Source organism: Perognathus longimembris, chromosome 19, assembly GCF_023159225.1.
Source record: "Perognathus longimembris pacificus isolate PPM17 chromosome 19, ASM2315922v1, whole genome shotgun sequence".
NCBI lineage: Eukaryota > Metazoa > Chordata > Mammalia > Rodentia > Heteromyidae > Perognathus > Perognathus longimembris.
In genome coordinates this window covers 38,093,232-38,109,292 of record NC_063179.1, presented here as the reverse complement: position 1 = coordinate 38,109,292, position 16,061 = coordinate 38,093,232, and the positions used below count along the sequence as shown (strand labels likewise).

At 42.0% G+C, this 16,061-nt stretch overlaps 1 protein-coding gene across 4 annotated transcripts in view; it reads right to left on the bottom strand.

Moving 5' to 3' along the window:
• Kif2a (kinesin family member 2A) overlaps positions 1 to 12,051 on the bottom strand; it is a 57,346-nt gene extending 45,295 nt beyond the window's left edge. For 2 of the 4 annotated variants that reach the window (XM_048368439.1, XM_048368440.1), the window contains exon 1: positions 11,674 to 12,051. In XM_048368439.1, coding sequence (XP_048224396.1) covers positions 11,674 to 11,737 — 64 coding nt within the window. In that variant the 5' untranslated portion in view covers positions 11,738 to 12,051. The remainder of the gene's footprint in view (positions 1 to 11,673) is intronic. The other 2 variants (XM_048368437.1, XM_048368438.1) reach the window with 1 other exon arrangement.
• Positions 12,052 to 16,061: the final 4,010 nt, after the last annotated feature.

Below are 16,061 nucleotides of genomic sequence, written 5' to 3'. Positions count from 1 at the left end.
CAATGCTATCTAACTGTTCCCCCTAGATTAAATTTTAAGGTACTCAAAAGGGAATTACACATGAGCATAATAGGGCTATTCTATTTCCTAGTTTCTTTACGTGCAATGTTCAGTCAGGTAGGTAAATTTGTAAAGACAGAAGGTTAGGATTAATGGATGCCATAGGCTATCCCTGTAGAGAGGTACATATTCACACATATCTATACTACTACACAGACAAACATTTTCTTCAAGTGAAAGCAGGTTAGTTCTAATAAACAAAAAAAAATTGAATTGTCTACTGAAGGAGAAATAAGTGGCTGGGGAATGGGCAAACACAGGCATGAGACTTTTCAATATTGCCTTTTAGTACATAATTGCTAAGCATGGCATGGGGTTTTTATTAGTATTCAAAGCAGGTTATTAAATTTAAAAATTAAAGCACATTTTGAGCAAGAACATACCTTGTTATGTAATTCTTGGTGTCTGGAAATAAACTATACAAATCATTTTTTAGAATGTCAAAACTTAGCTAAGTGCTGGTAGCTCACACCTGTAATCCTAGCTACTCAAGAGGTTGAAATCTGAGGATCCTGCTTCGAGGCCAGTCAGGGCAGTAATGTTTGTGAGACTCTTATCGCCAATCAACCACAAAAAGACAGAAATGGAGCTGTGGCTCAAATGGCAGAGTGCTAACTAAGCCTTGAGTACAAAAGCTCAACAACAGCACCCAGCCCCAGAGTTCAAGCCCCAGGACTGGCTATTAAAAAAAAAAAACAACTCAAAACTTGAACAGAGCAGTAAAAGAATAGTGCTATTAGTTCTTAATTAATGGTTCAAATAGTTAATAATTGGAAAGTATGTAGAGAAGAGAAAAGAGCAATGGAGGAGCAAGGGTCATTGGAATACACTGGAAAAGTGTAGGAATGTGTACAAATAAAATCTAGCTGTAAAATGTTAGTTAATAATAAACAAAACAGAAACAAAAACCTGAAAGAAAAGTAAAGGGAAGAAGGGGAAGACCTTTGTAGAGACCCACTGCTAGGCATTAGAGATACATTAGAACTTGATTGAGTCTAACCAGAAAGATAACAATCTCATGATCATTTTGACAGAATACTGAGATTCCAAGTGTAGGAATCAACGAAGAATGGAATACTGAACAAAAGCCAAAATGAAAAACAGCAGTTAGCTAAATAGAGTGTTCTAAGAAAGAAGTCTGGACTAAGTAACAAAGTACTACTAGTAGTCATTCGTATCAAAGTGGTCCCTTCTTTTCTGTCAATTCTGTGAGAATTGTTTTTGCCAGGTCTTGGCCCTACCTAATCACTGTATTTTAGTTACATCTTATTCCTGTTACACTTTAATTTAAAAAATCCTGAATTTTAGTTACTGCCTGTTCCTGTTAAGCTACATCCTGTTGTAGATTGTGAACCTGAGTTTGGCCAATCTGAGCAGAGTGGCTGGGAATAAAACCTGCTCCTTCTGCTTGCCTGCTGCAGGCGTACCCTTCCTCAGAAGTTAACTCTTGCCTAATCTTTGGTGTTCTTACTCCTAACACCGCCCCCCCCATCATCTTCAGATATCTCTAACAAGAAGCAGGTCAGACTGTTTAGGATTATCGAGGAACGGTAATTCACCAAGGTTAGAGAGCCTTGAAAATGTTGCTTCGGCACAAATATATAAGTTATAGTAAGAGAGGAAGAAAAAGTATATGAGAAAGTACTTAAACAGTTACAAGATATTTAGGTGGAAATCTCAGTAATTTATTCCATAGACAAACAATACAAGCCTCTACAGCCACCTTACTCTAATTACTTCAGGGAAATGAGATATTTCAATTCTAAGGGAAAGAAGAAAGGATCACTTGTAAGCAGTAAGAAGAAAAGGCCTGATGGATAACAAGAAAATAAGTTCAATTTGTAATTTTACTTGTAAGCAGTAAGAAGAAACCGTTTGATGGATAACAAGAAAATATTTCAATCTGTTTTGTGTTCGGGGGTGTTTTGTTTTGTTTTTTTTTTTTGCAATGCTGGAGTTTGGATTCAGGGCCTCACACTAAGACAAGCAATTCTAACAAAGAATCACACTCTCAGTCGTTTTATATACTGGGTATTTTAGGCTTCCTATTGTAGCTGTGATGACAGGTGTGTATACCACCATACCCAGCTTCTACTGAGAAGGAGTCTCACAGATTTTTGTACCAAGTCTGGCCTATAATGTGGTCATCTGATCTCAGTAGCCCATGTAACCAAGGATGACGGTATTGCCACTTTGCTATGGGTGGAGGAGCCTTGATAACTTCCACTTGGGCTAGCCTCCCAATCTCATTCTCCCCAAGTACTAGTATTTCAGATGTGAATCCAGTCATAACTTATAGAATCCTAAGGACTATGTTTAAAAGCACAGTATCACTTTTAATAAAACTGCAACACAAATAGAAAATAAAGAAAATGTCTTTATTATCATTTACAGTCAACTTCCATTATAAGCTATTGAAGTGCCAGACTTTGAAGTCAGGCCCCACTTTACCACGCGAACCGCACTTTACCATGTGAACCTGAGATAAGCAGGCCCTGTGAGCAGACCCAGGGCAAGCTTATTAGGGCCCAGTGGTTCAAGAACTCTAACAGCTGGGAATGCTTAACTCTAACCACTGCTAGAATGCCTGGAACCCTATGCCTTGAGCCCTGAGCCAATCAGATTTGTACCTGTGTCCTAATCTTGCTTGCTTGAACACCTGATTGCTGTAACTTTGTTTTTGCCTTTATAAGCCCTGTGCAATCACAGCTCGGGGCTTCCTCCTAACCTCCGCTGTGTCGGTGGGTAGGACGAGGCCCGAGTTGCAGCTCGCTTGAATAAAGCCTTGCCTTGCTTTTGCATTTCGGAACATCTGAGTCTAGGTGGCCTTCTTGGTGGTCGTCTCGCGACTTGGCACAACACTCATTACTAAGGAAGTAAAAACACAACCCATATATAATCCCAAAAGAACAAATTTTTGTTGTTGTTCGTTCGTTTTGTGGCCAGTCCTAGGGCTTAGACTCAGGCCCGAGCACTCTTCCTGGCTTCATTTTGCTCAAGGCAAGCACTGTTCCACTTGAGCCACAGCGCCACTTTTGGCCTTTTCTATATATGTGGTGCTAAGGAATCGAACCCAGGGCTTCAAGTATAGAGGCAAGCACTCTTGCACTAGGCCATATTCCTAGCCCAAGGGCAAACTTAATAAAGATCACAGCAGAGGCCTGATGGCTCAGGTCTGTAATCCTAACTCCTCAGGAGGCTGATATATGAGGATGGAAGTTTGAACACAGCTTGGCAGGAAAGTTCTCGAGACACTATCTCCAATTAACCAGAATTAAAACTAGACTGACGGTATGGTTTAAGTGGCAGAGGGTAGCCTAGCAGGAAAACAAAAACAGAGTGAAAGGCCCCGAATTCAAGCCTTGTACTCACTTATGCAAGCACTGTATATATGTTTGCAGGAGTACACACAAACACAACACAACCACTAAATCTAGAGGTCCTCAAATTGGTAATTACATAAGCAGACTCCTAGCAAGTTACTGTAATCTAACATTTTCCCAGAAATACTGCTTGCTCAACTAACGAGAAGCATACTTTTATATGATAACGTATCTTCCTTGCCTAAAGTCTTGTGAGCAGAAGGGCTTAAACTTAGGCAATGGCAAAAACGATTGGAGAAGACAAAAGAATTACTTTTTTTTGGTATTTGTTTTTTCTTGTAGTGCTGGAAATAAAACCCAGGAGCATTCTATGCTAGGGTAAGGTAAGCTCTTTATTAATGAGCTACATCTCCAGCACTAGAATTCCTTTCACAAAAGAGATTTGAGAGACATACACAACACATATTGAGTACAAAAGCTATTTGATGAAAGGACACATAATGGTCATTAGCAAATACTACCTGGATTAATTAAAGAACACCCTACAACAAATTATGTCCCACAAAAAAAGGGAGCATTACATAATAAATTATTTTACTTCCAAAGCCTGAACAAGCCATAGTACATGAAGAACTAAAGAAAGAACACAGGACTTTGGCGGGGGGGGGGGGGGGGGGGGGGAGGCCACATTAGGCCAGGCATTGATTGGTGGGTCATACCAGTAATCCTAGCTACTCACAAGGCTGAGATCTGAGGATCCCAGTGTGAAGCCAGCCTGGATGGAAAAGTCAATGAGTTTCTTATCTTCAATTAGCCCATCAAAAAGCCAGAAGTAGAGCTGTGGCTCTAGCTGTAGAGCATTAGTCTTGACAGAAAAAGCCAAGCAATAGTGAGAGGTCCTAAATTCAATACAAGTGTTGGCACAAAAACAAAAAAGTAAAAATGAATCATATCAAACACATCAAAACCTCTTATATTGGCTAATCAACTCAACATGACAACAATTAGAGAACAAAATGTACTTTTAATTACATGGTTGATCTTCATTCTTAATATGTTATAAATTCTTATGACTAACTGGTCCATTATTTTTAGGTTTTGGGGGTAATGGAGATTGAATTCAGGGCCTTATGTATGCAAGGCAAGCACACAAGTCCCCAGTCTAAAAATGTGTTAGACTAACATCTCCTTCCTTTTAAAGTTCACAGCAAAATTAAGTGGCACATACAGAGATTTCTCTATCTCCACCCAGCAGTTTCCCTCACTATCACTATCTGGTATATTGGTTACAACTGATAAAGCTCCACTGACACATCATCATCACCCACGGTCCCTGGCTTACATTAGGGTTCACTCTTAGTGATATCTTCTCTAACTTTTGGCAAATGTATAATGACATGTGTCTTTATACTCAACAATATGTACATATAAAAATGTATATACAGAATTTTACTGCCTCCAAATTCTCTCAGCTCTGCCTATTCATCCCTCATCTGTCTTTTAAAATCCTAAAAATGCAAAGTGCAGAGTCTAACCACTGAAATGAAATTCAGAATCATAAGGATATACAAGGAAAAGGGGAAATGGGCCAAAACTAAGAGAAAAAGCAAAGGAGTGGAGCCACTTTGGAAGAAAGAGGGCATAGGGAAATTGCATCCAGGTCTGGGCATTGATAACCCAGGGCCTGGTACATGCTAAGCACATGCATTTAGCTACATTTTAGCTACACTTAGCTCCCAGCTCCATTTCAAGGATCAAACACTTCATCTCTTGAAGAACTAAAGCCAGATTCTTTAAGTACTATTTTTCCTTTCCATTCTGTTCCAGGAATTCTGAGTGTTGGCTCAGTCTTAAGACAAAAGTTGGTTTCAGTAAATTTGTGCTACATGTAAACATTTATTGGAAGTACCTCATACCTAAAACTTACTTTTAAGATATTGGTGGCAAAAAGCCTAAAGTAGATCTCTCTTTGATATGATATTCATGAATACAATTAGCCTGTCTATTCAGCACAAGTGATACATTGCCATATAACATCACTCCTCTTGCACTGTTCTGCATCTCATCTGCTTCTAATTATTGTTCACCTCTATACTGATGCAATCTCACCCAACCTACTCTATTTTCAGTACTACTCTCCCTCTAATCTATCACTAATCACTGGCTAACTCCTATTACTCCTTTTAGGAGATTAAATTCTACAGTGGTTTCCAGGTGTCCTAGAATTAATTCCAAGATCATTACCATCGTTTCCAAATCTTAACCAGGTACCCAAGATTATCCTTCTCCCCCTATTTTCCGTATCTGTCACTTTCTCAACTTTTCTGAATGACCTTCATCTGACAGTCCTTTATTTACAGCTCAGGAACTTCCAAGTCAGGCCACAAACTCAAGTGCCACACCTACCCCCTCAAGGCAACTGATGTACCGGTGATGTTCCTCCCTATTTATACTTCATGTTCCATAATAAGTCTTGTTAGGCTGGGAATATGGGCTAGGGGTCGAGTGCCTCAGCACCACATAAACAGAAAAAGCTGGAAGTGGCACTGTGGCTCAAGTGGCAGAGTGCTAGCCTTGAACAAAAGGAAGCCAGGGACAGTGCTCAGGCCCTGAGTCCAAGCCCAAGGACTGGCAAATAAATAAGATTTAAGAAGTCTTGTTAGGTCAATCCACTAGGAGATGCTATTTTTTTCTACAATAATGGATCACAAGGCTGGGTCACATTCCCATCTGTATAAAGTTAAGTTTCTCTTCTATAAAATAGGGAAAATACTGTCTACCTTATAGGGTGTCATGAAAATCAATACATTATGCATTATTTACAGTTAACAAAGCGACTAGCTTATAAGGAGCACACATTTTAAGTTTCTTCAGGTATCAAGAGTAATAACAACTGGCTGGTAATGGTGGCTCACACCTGTAATCCTAACTACTCAGAACCTAACTCAGAGGGATCACAGTTCAAAGCCAGACAGGAGAAAGAGTTCGTTAGACCCATATCTCAACTAACAATTGGGTGTGGTAGTATTCCCCTGTCACCTCAACTAGGAAAAAAGCTAAAATTAGGAGAACCAAAGTTCCAAGACATTCTGAGCAAAAACAATTCATCAGCCCACAACTCAAAGAAGCTGGGGGTGTGGTAATTTATGCTTATCACTCCAGCTAGACAGAACACAAAAAGGAAGGCTGTAGTCCAGGCTAGCCAAGGAAAAAAGTTGATCCTATTCAAAAATAACCAAAGCAAACAGGACTGGAGGCTTAAGCAGTGGAGTGCCTACACAACAACCAGGAGACCTTAGTTCAAAATCTTAGTGCTGCCCACCCCAAAGTAAATGACTCTTAAAGAAACCGAAGTCAAATAGCACTATGAAATACAGACACTATGCCAGTAAGAATGAATATATAATTGCTGGTCAAGAATTATGATAATTCAGGAAACTGTCGAGAGAGAGAGAGAGAGAGAGAGATACAAAGACAGACACAGAGAATCTCCTAATCCTCTCCCTTTAAAGAACCTTACCTAGGTGAAATCTATGACTAGAGAAAATGGTCTGTGTCTTCAATCCTATCAGCAATTTTCCACACACATATATCCCTTTCCCTATTTAAGTAGACACAGATTTAACTTTTGAATTATGCTAGTTAAAAAAACTGACACAAAGAAACAATGACACACAGCCTTTCCCTAGAAATCTATTAGAAGAATCAAGTGGCTAGACAATGAATACAGACTCCTGACTTTCTGTGGTACTACTTGAAGTAACAAGTGAATGGCTACCAAAAAGAGCTTTTCAAAAAGCCTTGGATTCATGAATGTTGACCCTTATAACTGAAAAATGTCACAATAATCTGATTTTGCCAGTTTGGCAAATTTAAGCAAGCGATGTATAAACTTGTAGTTCTCTGGGCTTTTTCTGCAGTAGTAGAGAATTTTATTACAGGGACTTAGGTGTCTCAAAAAGAGAATAGGTATATACAAGCATGCCAACAACTGAAAACGTCTGATAACACTTAGGAGAAAAAGGTAAGAGCGGAAGGGTTTAGGCTTTAACCCAGGCTCTGCCTCTATGAACAATGTAATCTTGGCCAATAATCCAACCTCAGATTCTGCACCTGTAAAATGATGGATCTGCTAACTTTCTGTCATGTTTACTTTGTAAGGTTTCTGTGAGGATCCAATCTGAAAATGTTTAGAAGCACCTGGAAAACCATGCTAAACAAAGATGGGATCATTCATAATCATCCCAATCTCCAATCACAATGCAAAAAGAAATTATTAATCCACAAATTCTCCCATTTATCCTACTCTTATATTAGTCACGAAATTGCAACTGAAGAGTAAGTGTAATACATGTGACTCATTTTTATTACCTAAATTTGAAGTCTACTCTTCAGACGCCTATATGACAACATGTAAAAAACGAACTAGTAGAATAAAAATGTGGCAAAGTATGCAAAGAACTAGGCCATTTAAAATCTTTGCTGAAGATTACCTTTCTTAAACTCCAAAATTTCTGATGGGTCTTTTGAAATCTTCCATTTCTTCTAGTTTTCAAACGCTTTAATTATGCTCATCCACACCCCCAGGTTCAATTACGAAAACAATTTTAGGCATGGTGACATTCCAGCAATTATACTGTATCAGGGATCATTACAACATGGCTCTATAATACTGCTCTGTGGTGCCTTTCCCATGAGTGAGAAGCAATTTCCTACATCTTTATCAGATGGTAGAAAACTGCTTATGGTTCTGAACAGAAGAATTTCTCTTTTCTACACTACATAAGGCCAAGTTCCTGGACACTACTGCCAAGCTAAATAAATCTAGACAGATTACTTATAATGACTTGGGACTCCATTTCTACATTTATAAAAATGAGAAATAGATCATCAAAAAGGATTTGTTTTCCTGGCTGAAATAGTTAAGATTCCCTTCGTAAGATCACATATGTTAATACTGTGACTAAAAGATCCCAAAGACCAATGCCCTATTAGTGATAGCTTTCAAATACTCAATATTTACTGTCCCTCTTTCAGTCCCGAAAGGATAATCACAGCTAGCACACACTGGTAAAAAATGTTTTCACAGTGAAGATTTTTAAATAGAATCCCAATAAAAGCTATCAAGCCACATAACTCTTAAGATTGCAGTCTTAGTCACTGGGTTCTAAATTGAACCTAAATCAGAAGGATGGAAGCAAAACATGGGAGAAAATATATCTAAGTGACCATTTCCAAAACCAGTCCAATTTTATACCACCTTATCTCTTGTGACTGTATATAATCTACAGAGTTCAAATTAAGCTCCTCCTACTTCTAACCTTAAAACACTAGGAGAAAAACTAGACTGGCTTTAACAGATCATTTCAATTTAACCATTTAGGGTGATCTTGAACTAAGAGGCCATAAGACTAAGGGTCCACAGTAGGAAGACGAATGATTGTACACAAAAGTGTCACTATCTGGTAAGAGTTCTTATGAGTGGCTAGTTAAAATGTTTAAAACCAAAAATTCAATAGTGAGTAATTCTCAACTGCTAGGTACATGGTCGATGGGAGAAAGAATAAGTTAATTCAAGGAATGTAAAAGCCCATTAAATATTTTATTCATATAAAATAATCTGTTTGAGACACAATACAGTCATCTGTCATTTCACCATCGCATTTTCTAGACCATACACTCTCCCAGTACAATGTGAAAATATATAAAGATTTATATACCCAAAATGGATGACTAAGGAATTCAGAAGCCAACTGTTCATCTGGTTTTAATAATCAGTGTGGACTGAGATTAGTATTTTTGCAGGGTCTTGAAAAGAAGAAGCCTGTTTTGCTACATCCTTCTGTTTTTGGAATGTGTGTGCCAGTGCTGAGACTTGAACTCAGGCAGGGCTTGGTGTTCTGGCTTCGTTTCTTCCCCTGATTGGTGTTCCATCAGTTGAGCCACACCCCCACTTCTGGCTTTTTGGAAATTAAAAGTGTCACAGATTTTACTCCAAAAAACAGTCATCAGATCTCAGCCTTCTGACTGGCTGGAATTACGGGCAGAGCCACCAGCATTCAGCCTTAAAACATATTTTTATTAATATGTGAGCATCAACGGTTGGGGGAAAACCTGAAAGGGGCAAAGCAAACATCAAGTCACCAGTTATCAGCAATCTAAAGTGGCCTTGCTTTTACCTTTCTCAAGACACTCCATACTGTTCAGTAAGCTACAAAGTTTTTCTTGCAATTACAACTAGTGTTTCATCCAATACAAATCTGTTACAGAAATGCAAGGAAGCAAAACAGCTTCTTTAAGGGGGGATGGGACAAGACAAGAAAAACTTGGGGGAGTTTTTCTAGACAGTCCATTTCAACTATGAAAGGCTAAAATCCAATGCAATTATTCCTTTAAGTTACTACTTTTGCCTTTCAACAACTTCATTTAGAATCTAAGCTACTTAATTACATACACTTGTAGTGTAATGGAATGACTCCCATTATTTCTTATAAGCAACTACTTCTGAAATGCAATTTCAGACCCATAGATCTTGTATGTTTGGTAATTCTATGATGAGCTAAAAAGTACAGACTGAATGAATATTAGAAGCCTGTGTGAGAAGCAAAAAAAAATTACTTCAAGTCGAATACATTTAAATAAAAGTGGCTCAGAAAAAATTTTTAAATATACTCTTTTTGAATGCGGTTTTTAAGATTTTAGCTAAAGTCTAAAATCATAAAAGCTTATAAGATTGCAAGGAACTTACATTTTATTGTACCTCATGTTGTAAAAATCTAATTTTTGTTGGTACATAGGGAGCCTATAGGCTTAAAAATAAAATGGCATTAAGAGAACTCTTGCAAGACAGTAGTCTGAAGAGAAAGCACAAAAGGAACTCCAAGTAAAAAGACATTCCTCTTTCCACTAGTCTTACTGGTAACTTCTAAAGCTCTAGGTGGAATAATTTATCTTTTCATATACAAGATGCTGCTTCCAGCTGTTACCATGAATTATCTCAACTACAATGAAGATAAAAAGCATTTCATATAGGAAAAAAATCTTCTATATCATCGATAACATGGAGCTGCACATGTCAAATCAACTGATATAATGTGGCCAAACTTGGTAGAAACCAAGAGGGTGCGGATGTCAAGATACCCCTGTTATGTTACTAACTAGCCTAAAGGAAGAATAAGTCATAAATTTCCAAATCTGAGTCTTAAACCCTATGTATTCTATGTATTACAGACCTTTATTAGACTGGGGGAAAAATAACTGTACTCCCTCAGTGCATTTTCTCCTTTACAATAAAAATGACTTCCCCATCCCCAAGCTAGTGACATAAATCATTTTCCCCAGGAGGAACCTACAGAAATATACATACGAGGCTCTTAAAAAAAAAAAAAAAGGGCGTCTTCTCGCCTTCCACTTTTCTCAGTTACCTCCCCAGAATGTGTGAAAATATCAACATCCGGTGGCGGCCCCCGCCCTCCGTAGTGGCTCGCGTGGACGGCTCGCCTCTCCCCCTTCCCATTCAAGAGTCATCACCTTGGAGAGGCTCGGCCGATGTCCCCCCCCCCCCCCCGCCCAGGGGCTCCCCACCCCTATTCACGGCTGAGCGCCGCCTTCTCCACATCCATCTCCCCAGGAAGGGATTCATAAAGATGAAATAAAAATAAAAAAAAAGCAAGCGGCAGCGTGCTACACGCAGCCCCGGAGGCCTGACACCCTCACCCCGCGCGGCTGCTCCCCGCGCCGGGCCTCGGCCGGGCCCAGGGCTCCCTCAACGCGGCACCCTCGCGGGGTCTCCACGTTCCAACCCCCGCCCCCGCCCCCACCCCAGCGGGGACCCGACGGGTACCAGGCCGCGGCCCGGAGGCGCGCGCGGCAGGGGAGGGGGGGGGATCAGCCCTAACGAAGCCCGTTCCCGGCCGGGCTGGCGTTTCCCCCCCACCCCGGGGGTGGAGGACGGAGGCCGCGGCCGGAGCGAGGGTTCCCCTCTCCACACACACACACCCCCGCCAGGTCCGGCCGCGACACCCGGGCCCCGTCCCCCCCCCCCTCCCGGCCTCCGCCGCGGCCCGGCCCCCCTCCCTCACCCCGCACCCCCCGCACTGCAGCGGCGCCGGGCGGACCCCACGCCGGCCGCGCTCGCACACACGCCACACACAAAAGCGCCGCGGACGCCGCCTTCCGCCCCCACGGCCCGCGGAGCCGTCAGCGCGGCGGCCGGCGGCCGCGTCCCCGCCGCTCGCAGCCGCACACGCGGGGCCCGGGCGGGCCGGGCGGGGCCGGCGGCGCGGCTCACCATCACTGCGCTTGATCTCCACGTAAATCCCGATCTGGATCTTGCCGAAGTTGGCCGCTGCCATCACCTCATCTGGAGCGGCGGCTGCGGGCCGGGGCAGGGGGACGGCAGGGCGGAAAAGGCGGGGAGGGGGCGGGGTGGGCGCGGGGAGGGGAGCGGTGGCCCGCGGCCGCGCCGGCCCGGGAGGCAGCGTGAACGCGAGCGGGGCGGCGAAGGAGAAGCAGCCGGGAAGCGGGCGGAGGCCCCGGGATCGGCGGGCGGGCGGGCGAGAGGACGAGCACTCGGGGCGTCGGGGTGAAGCGAGGGCCGGGGCCGTGAGGCGGCGCGGGGGAGAGTGGGAGGGCCCGCGCGCCGCCCGCCCGGGAGCCGACGCTGGGGAGACGGGCGCCGCGCGCCTGCGCAGACCACGGGGCCGGCGCCTTCCTCCGCGCCCGCCTCCTCCGGGCGGCCCCGCCCAGCTTGGCGGCCCGGCGGGTGGCGGGAGCGGAGCGAGCGCGCGCGCGCGCGCCCTGACCCCCGACGCGCGTTGGGTTCCAGCGCGCGCGCGCGCGGCCTGGAAGACGCGGGAAACGGCGCGGCGCGCCCTCGCGCTCCGGTCCTCCGTGACTCGGGGTGACTCGCGTGGTTTCTGGGCTTCCCGAGGGGGCGAATGCAGGGCCGGCCTTGGAGAGCACCGGCTCCCCGCCCTTTCGCCGCTTAGAGGAGGTGGTGGGCCCCGGGTTCCTCATCCAGTGATGTCAGAGGGAATGCATCGCCCTGGAGGGCGGAATGGAGACCCACCCCCCCCTCCACTTATCTTGGGGTTCACCCCCCCTCCGACGCCCCCGCGCCCCTCAGGGCGGGCCTGGTGTCCCGGGCAAGTATTGGTCCTGTAGGGCCAGCACCTGTGACTCAGGGACCGAGGTCCTGGACGTCAGGTGCCACCAGAAGGGATGCGCCTTCCCCGCAGTGACTTGACTGGTCCGACCACCTCAGCCACGTGGGGAGCAGGACTCCCCATCCCGGCAGGGCAGGATGTGTAGGGCACCGGGTAAAAACCTCCAGACCTGTGACCTGACCTGGTCGTAGGAGGGGCTTGAGAGGAAATAGATTTCATGACCCATTTTCCCTAGGCATTGTTAATCTCCTGTAAGGCTAAAAATAATTCCCAAGTGGGAAACTGAATATGCATGTCTTAAGATCATATGTGCGTGCCTGAAGTTTCCAGAGTTCCTCGTTTCAAATGGGTCCTTAAAAAAATAAAAATTGTTAGAAGACTGTCTCCATCTGTAACTTGAACTTGCTGATGATGGTCTACTTGTCCAAGAATAAAGCCTCTTAAATCCATGCTAAACTAGGCATGATTTCTATTAAAAAAAAAAAATTGGCTGGGCAATGTAATGCTTTTTCATTCTAGAAATGATCATTTCTGATACATCAGAACCTCTTTCAAAGTAAAGTTTGAACAAGGGGAGGGATTGTTGGCGTGTTTTATCTGAATTCTGAGATGCTGTGCTCATTTTTTCAAGTCTCTGTGACTAAGAAGGCATCTAGTTGCTTGCAAATTCTTTAACAAACGCAAAGAAATCGGGCTATACGGCTATTAAGTAATTGCTTCATAAAATATAATGTTATATTATGATTGCTGACATACACGTTACACCCTCTGGGTTATATAATTAAGAAGGCTTAACCTTTGATCCATATACAAAGGAATTTTTAAAATATGTACATCATCTCAATAAAAATGTATGAGACATCTACCAAACAAAATGAAAAACCTTTTCTGTGTAAATCATATCCAACAGGCCTAGGTATTTGATGTAGCCCAGCACATGTATTTAGTCATAACATGGATCATGAGCTTTGTATACGTGACCTTCTGAAGAGTATAACCATAAAATGTGCAGTGTTGCTGCATTTCCATCAACGTCCTGGTTAAAAGATTCTGATTCAAGCATAAACAAAAAAATATAAACTAACTAGAACTATTGTTACCAAGTACCCAGACTAAATAACTAATTGCCAAGGCATCTAATCCTATTAAAAACAACTGTTGCAGTTAGGATTATAGAGCCCACACTTTTATTAATTTTAACTTCTTAAACTGCTTGGTATCTTGGTTACGTCTTTGATCAACCTGGAATAAAAACTTCCATTCTCGAGTCACGAAGTGCTTGTGAGGACAAATGAAACAAAATAGAATAATACTTTGATACTTATAAACATAGTACAATTTTGTAAGTGATCTCAACCCAAAAACAAACAAAACACCTAGTACTTACCTCAAATCATTGAGAATTACTGCCAAACCACCTCAGGATAAAATTGGAGACCCTACCTGAAAAACAACTAAAGCAAAAAGGCTGTGGGGCCTAGCAGCCTAGCAAGTGCTAGGAGCTGAATTTAAGTCTTACCCCCAGAAACCAAATTAAAAAAATAGTACAAAAATAAGATGAAAAGCAATTTTAAAATCCTCTTTTGCCTATAAAATTCCATTTCTAGAAATAGCCACTAAGTATATTAATCCAGCAATTCTCAAACTTTACTGACCACAAGATTGTTGAAGATTATTGAACAGGTTCTAAGTCTTGCCACTAGAGGTTATCATTCTGTGGATCTAATTTGAAGTCTAGGAATACATACTTTAACGTACACATGGCATTAGAACTAGGCAAAGAATTATCACCATTATCTTTTTTATTAGTCAATACTCTACCATATCCTACCATTTCTTGTAGATGTATATATCTCTATTATGACAGGGATATGGCTTGTCCCCAAGTGCTTCATGTGTTAGAAGATTGGTCCTCAGTCTAGCAATATTGAGGTTGTAGAGACTCTGAGATTAGACCTAGTTTGGGGAGGCATATTAATACCCACCTCCAGAGAGTAATTTGGGTTTAATTTCACTAGATAGGTCTCTTGAGAGAGGGATATTATAAAACAGGGCCACCCCACCATGCTTGGCCCCTTCTGCATTGCTTTCCTTCTACTTTTCTGCCATGACCAATCAGAGGTTGGAAAATTCTTATTCAATCCAGCACCACGTTGTTTGAACTTTCTAGCCACCTGATTTGTATGTCAAAGTTAACCTCTTTTCTTTGTAAAGCAGCTTCAGTAATATTGTTATAGCAACACAAAACAGATTAAGATAATCTCTAACCAGATTATTGACCTAGACATACAGCTTTGTTTCTCACAAACTCTATTTTCTCCAAACTTCTCTAAATTCACAATAGCATTTTCTTTAATTTCCTAGACTTAGCTGTTTCCCTGCTTGCCCTTTTACCCATCAGTTCTGTGAATTCACACCCTAACTCAGATCCCCATAATCTAATTCCACCCACATTCTTGTCATCTACTCTAAAACAAATGGAACAAACAATATGTAATTAAATACTAATTGTATGTTACAGGCTTTAAGTAGAGATAGAAGAAAGTTAATGAGAACTAGAGTTGTCAGGGAACATTTTTGGTTTTAAATTCTTTTAAATTTTTTTTTAATGAGAAATGAAGTTCAGTTTCAGATGTCCTTATTCCTGTGGCTCCAACTGGACCATGAAAGATGACTGTAATCTAAATAATCCGAGAGCAGAAAAGAAAGCAAGCAAAGCAAGAAAAACCTGAAGCAGGGCATTTTTACGTGGTCATTTTGATGTGACCATTTTGATGCCAGCTAGGACTATTCAAAGTGTAATAACTAACATTTCCTTCTTAAGTAACATGTAAGCAGACATCCTTAATACATATTCCATCCCTAATGTTCCCTTCAAATATGGAAGGTTTCTATTTCTTATTCTAGTTACCTTCGTATTATCAAACCTTTAAGTTAGTGTATATTATTAAAGTCACTATTTTTTTCTCAGAAGTATAGGATATAAATACATGTGGACAGGTTTACGGAAGGGAAGTTAGAGAGACATATCTAATGAGGGATGTATGTATACATTGGAAACTAGCTGGAAAAATCTTTAGATTGGATATAATTACAACAGATCTTGGTAGCCCTGGAGAGATGCCTGCCCTTGATAGGGGCATCAGCAGGGAACACCTTGGAGAATAGGTATGAAGTCACAGGACAGGAGCAGTATGTGGTAGAAGGAGCAGAGTCTTTGAAGTACACCTGACCTGGTTTCCATTACCAGTTTTGCTGCTTGTTATGTGTGTGGCCTTGGGCAAGTCACTAAATTTTCTGAGTCTCAGTTTTCTCATCTATAAAATGGGACTTAAAAACTCTTGTCAGAATAGTAAAGGTCTTGGCATGAAGAAGATCTTTGAAAAGTAGTTGCTATAGTAATTTGGGAAATAATATTAGTAATTACCAAACTGGGTGCCAGTGGCTCATGCCTGTAATCCTAGCTACTCTTATCTCCAATGAACTTTGAACCTATTTTATTTTGTATTTG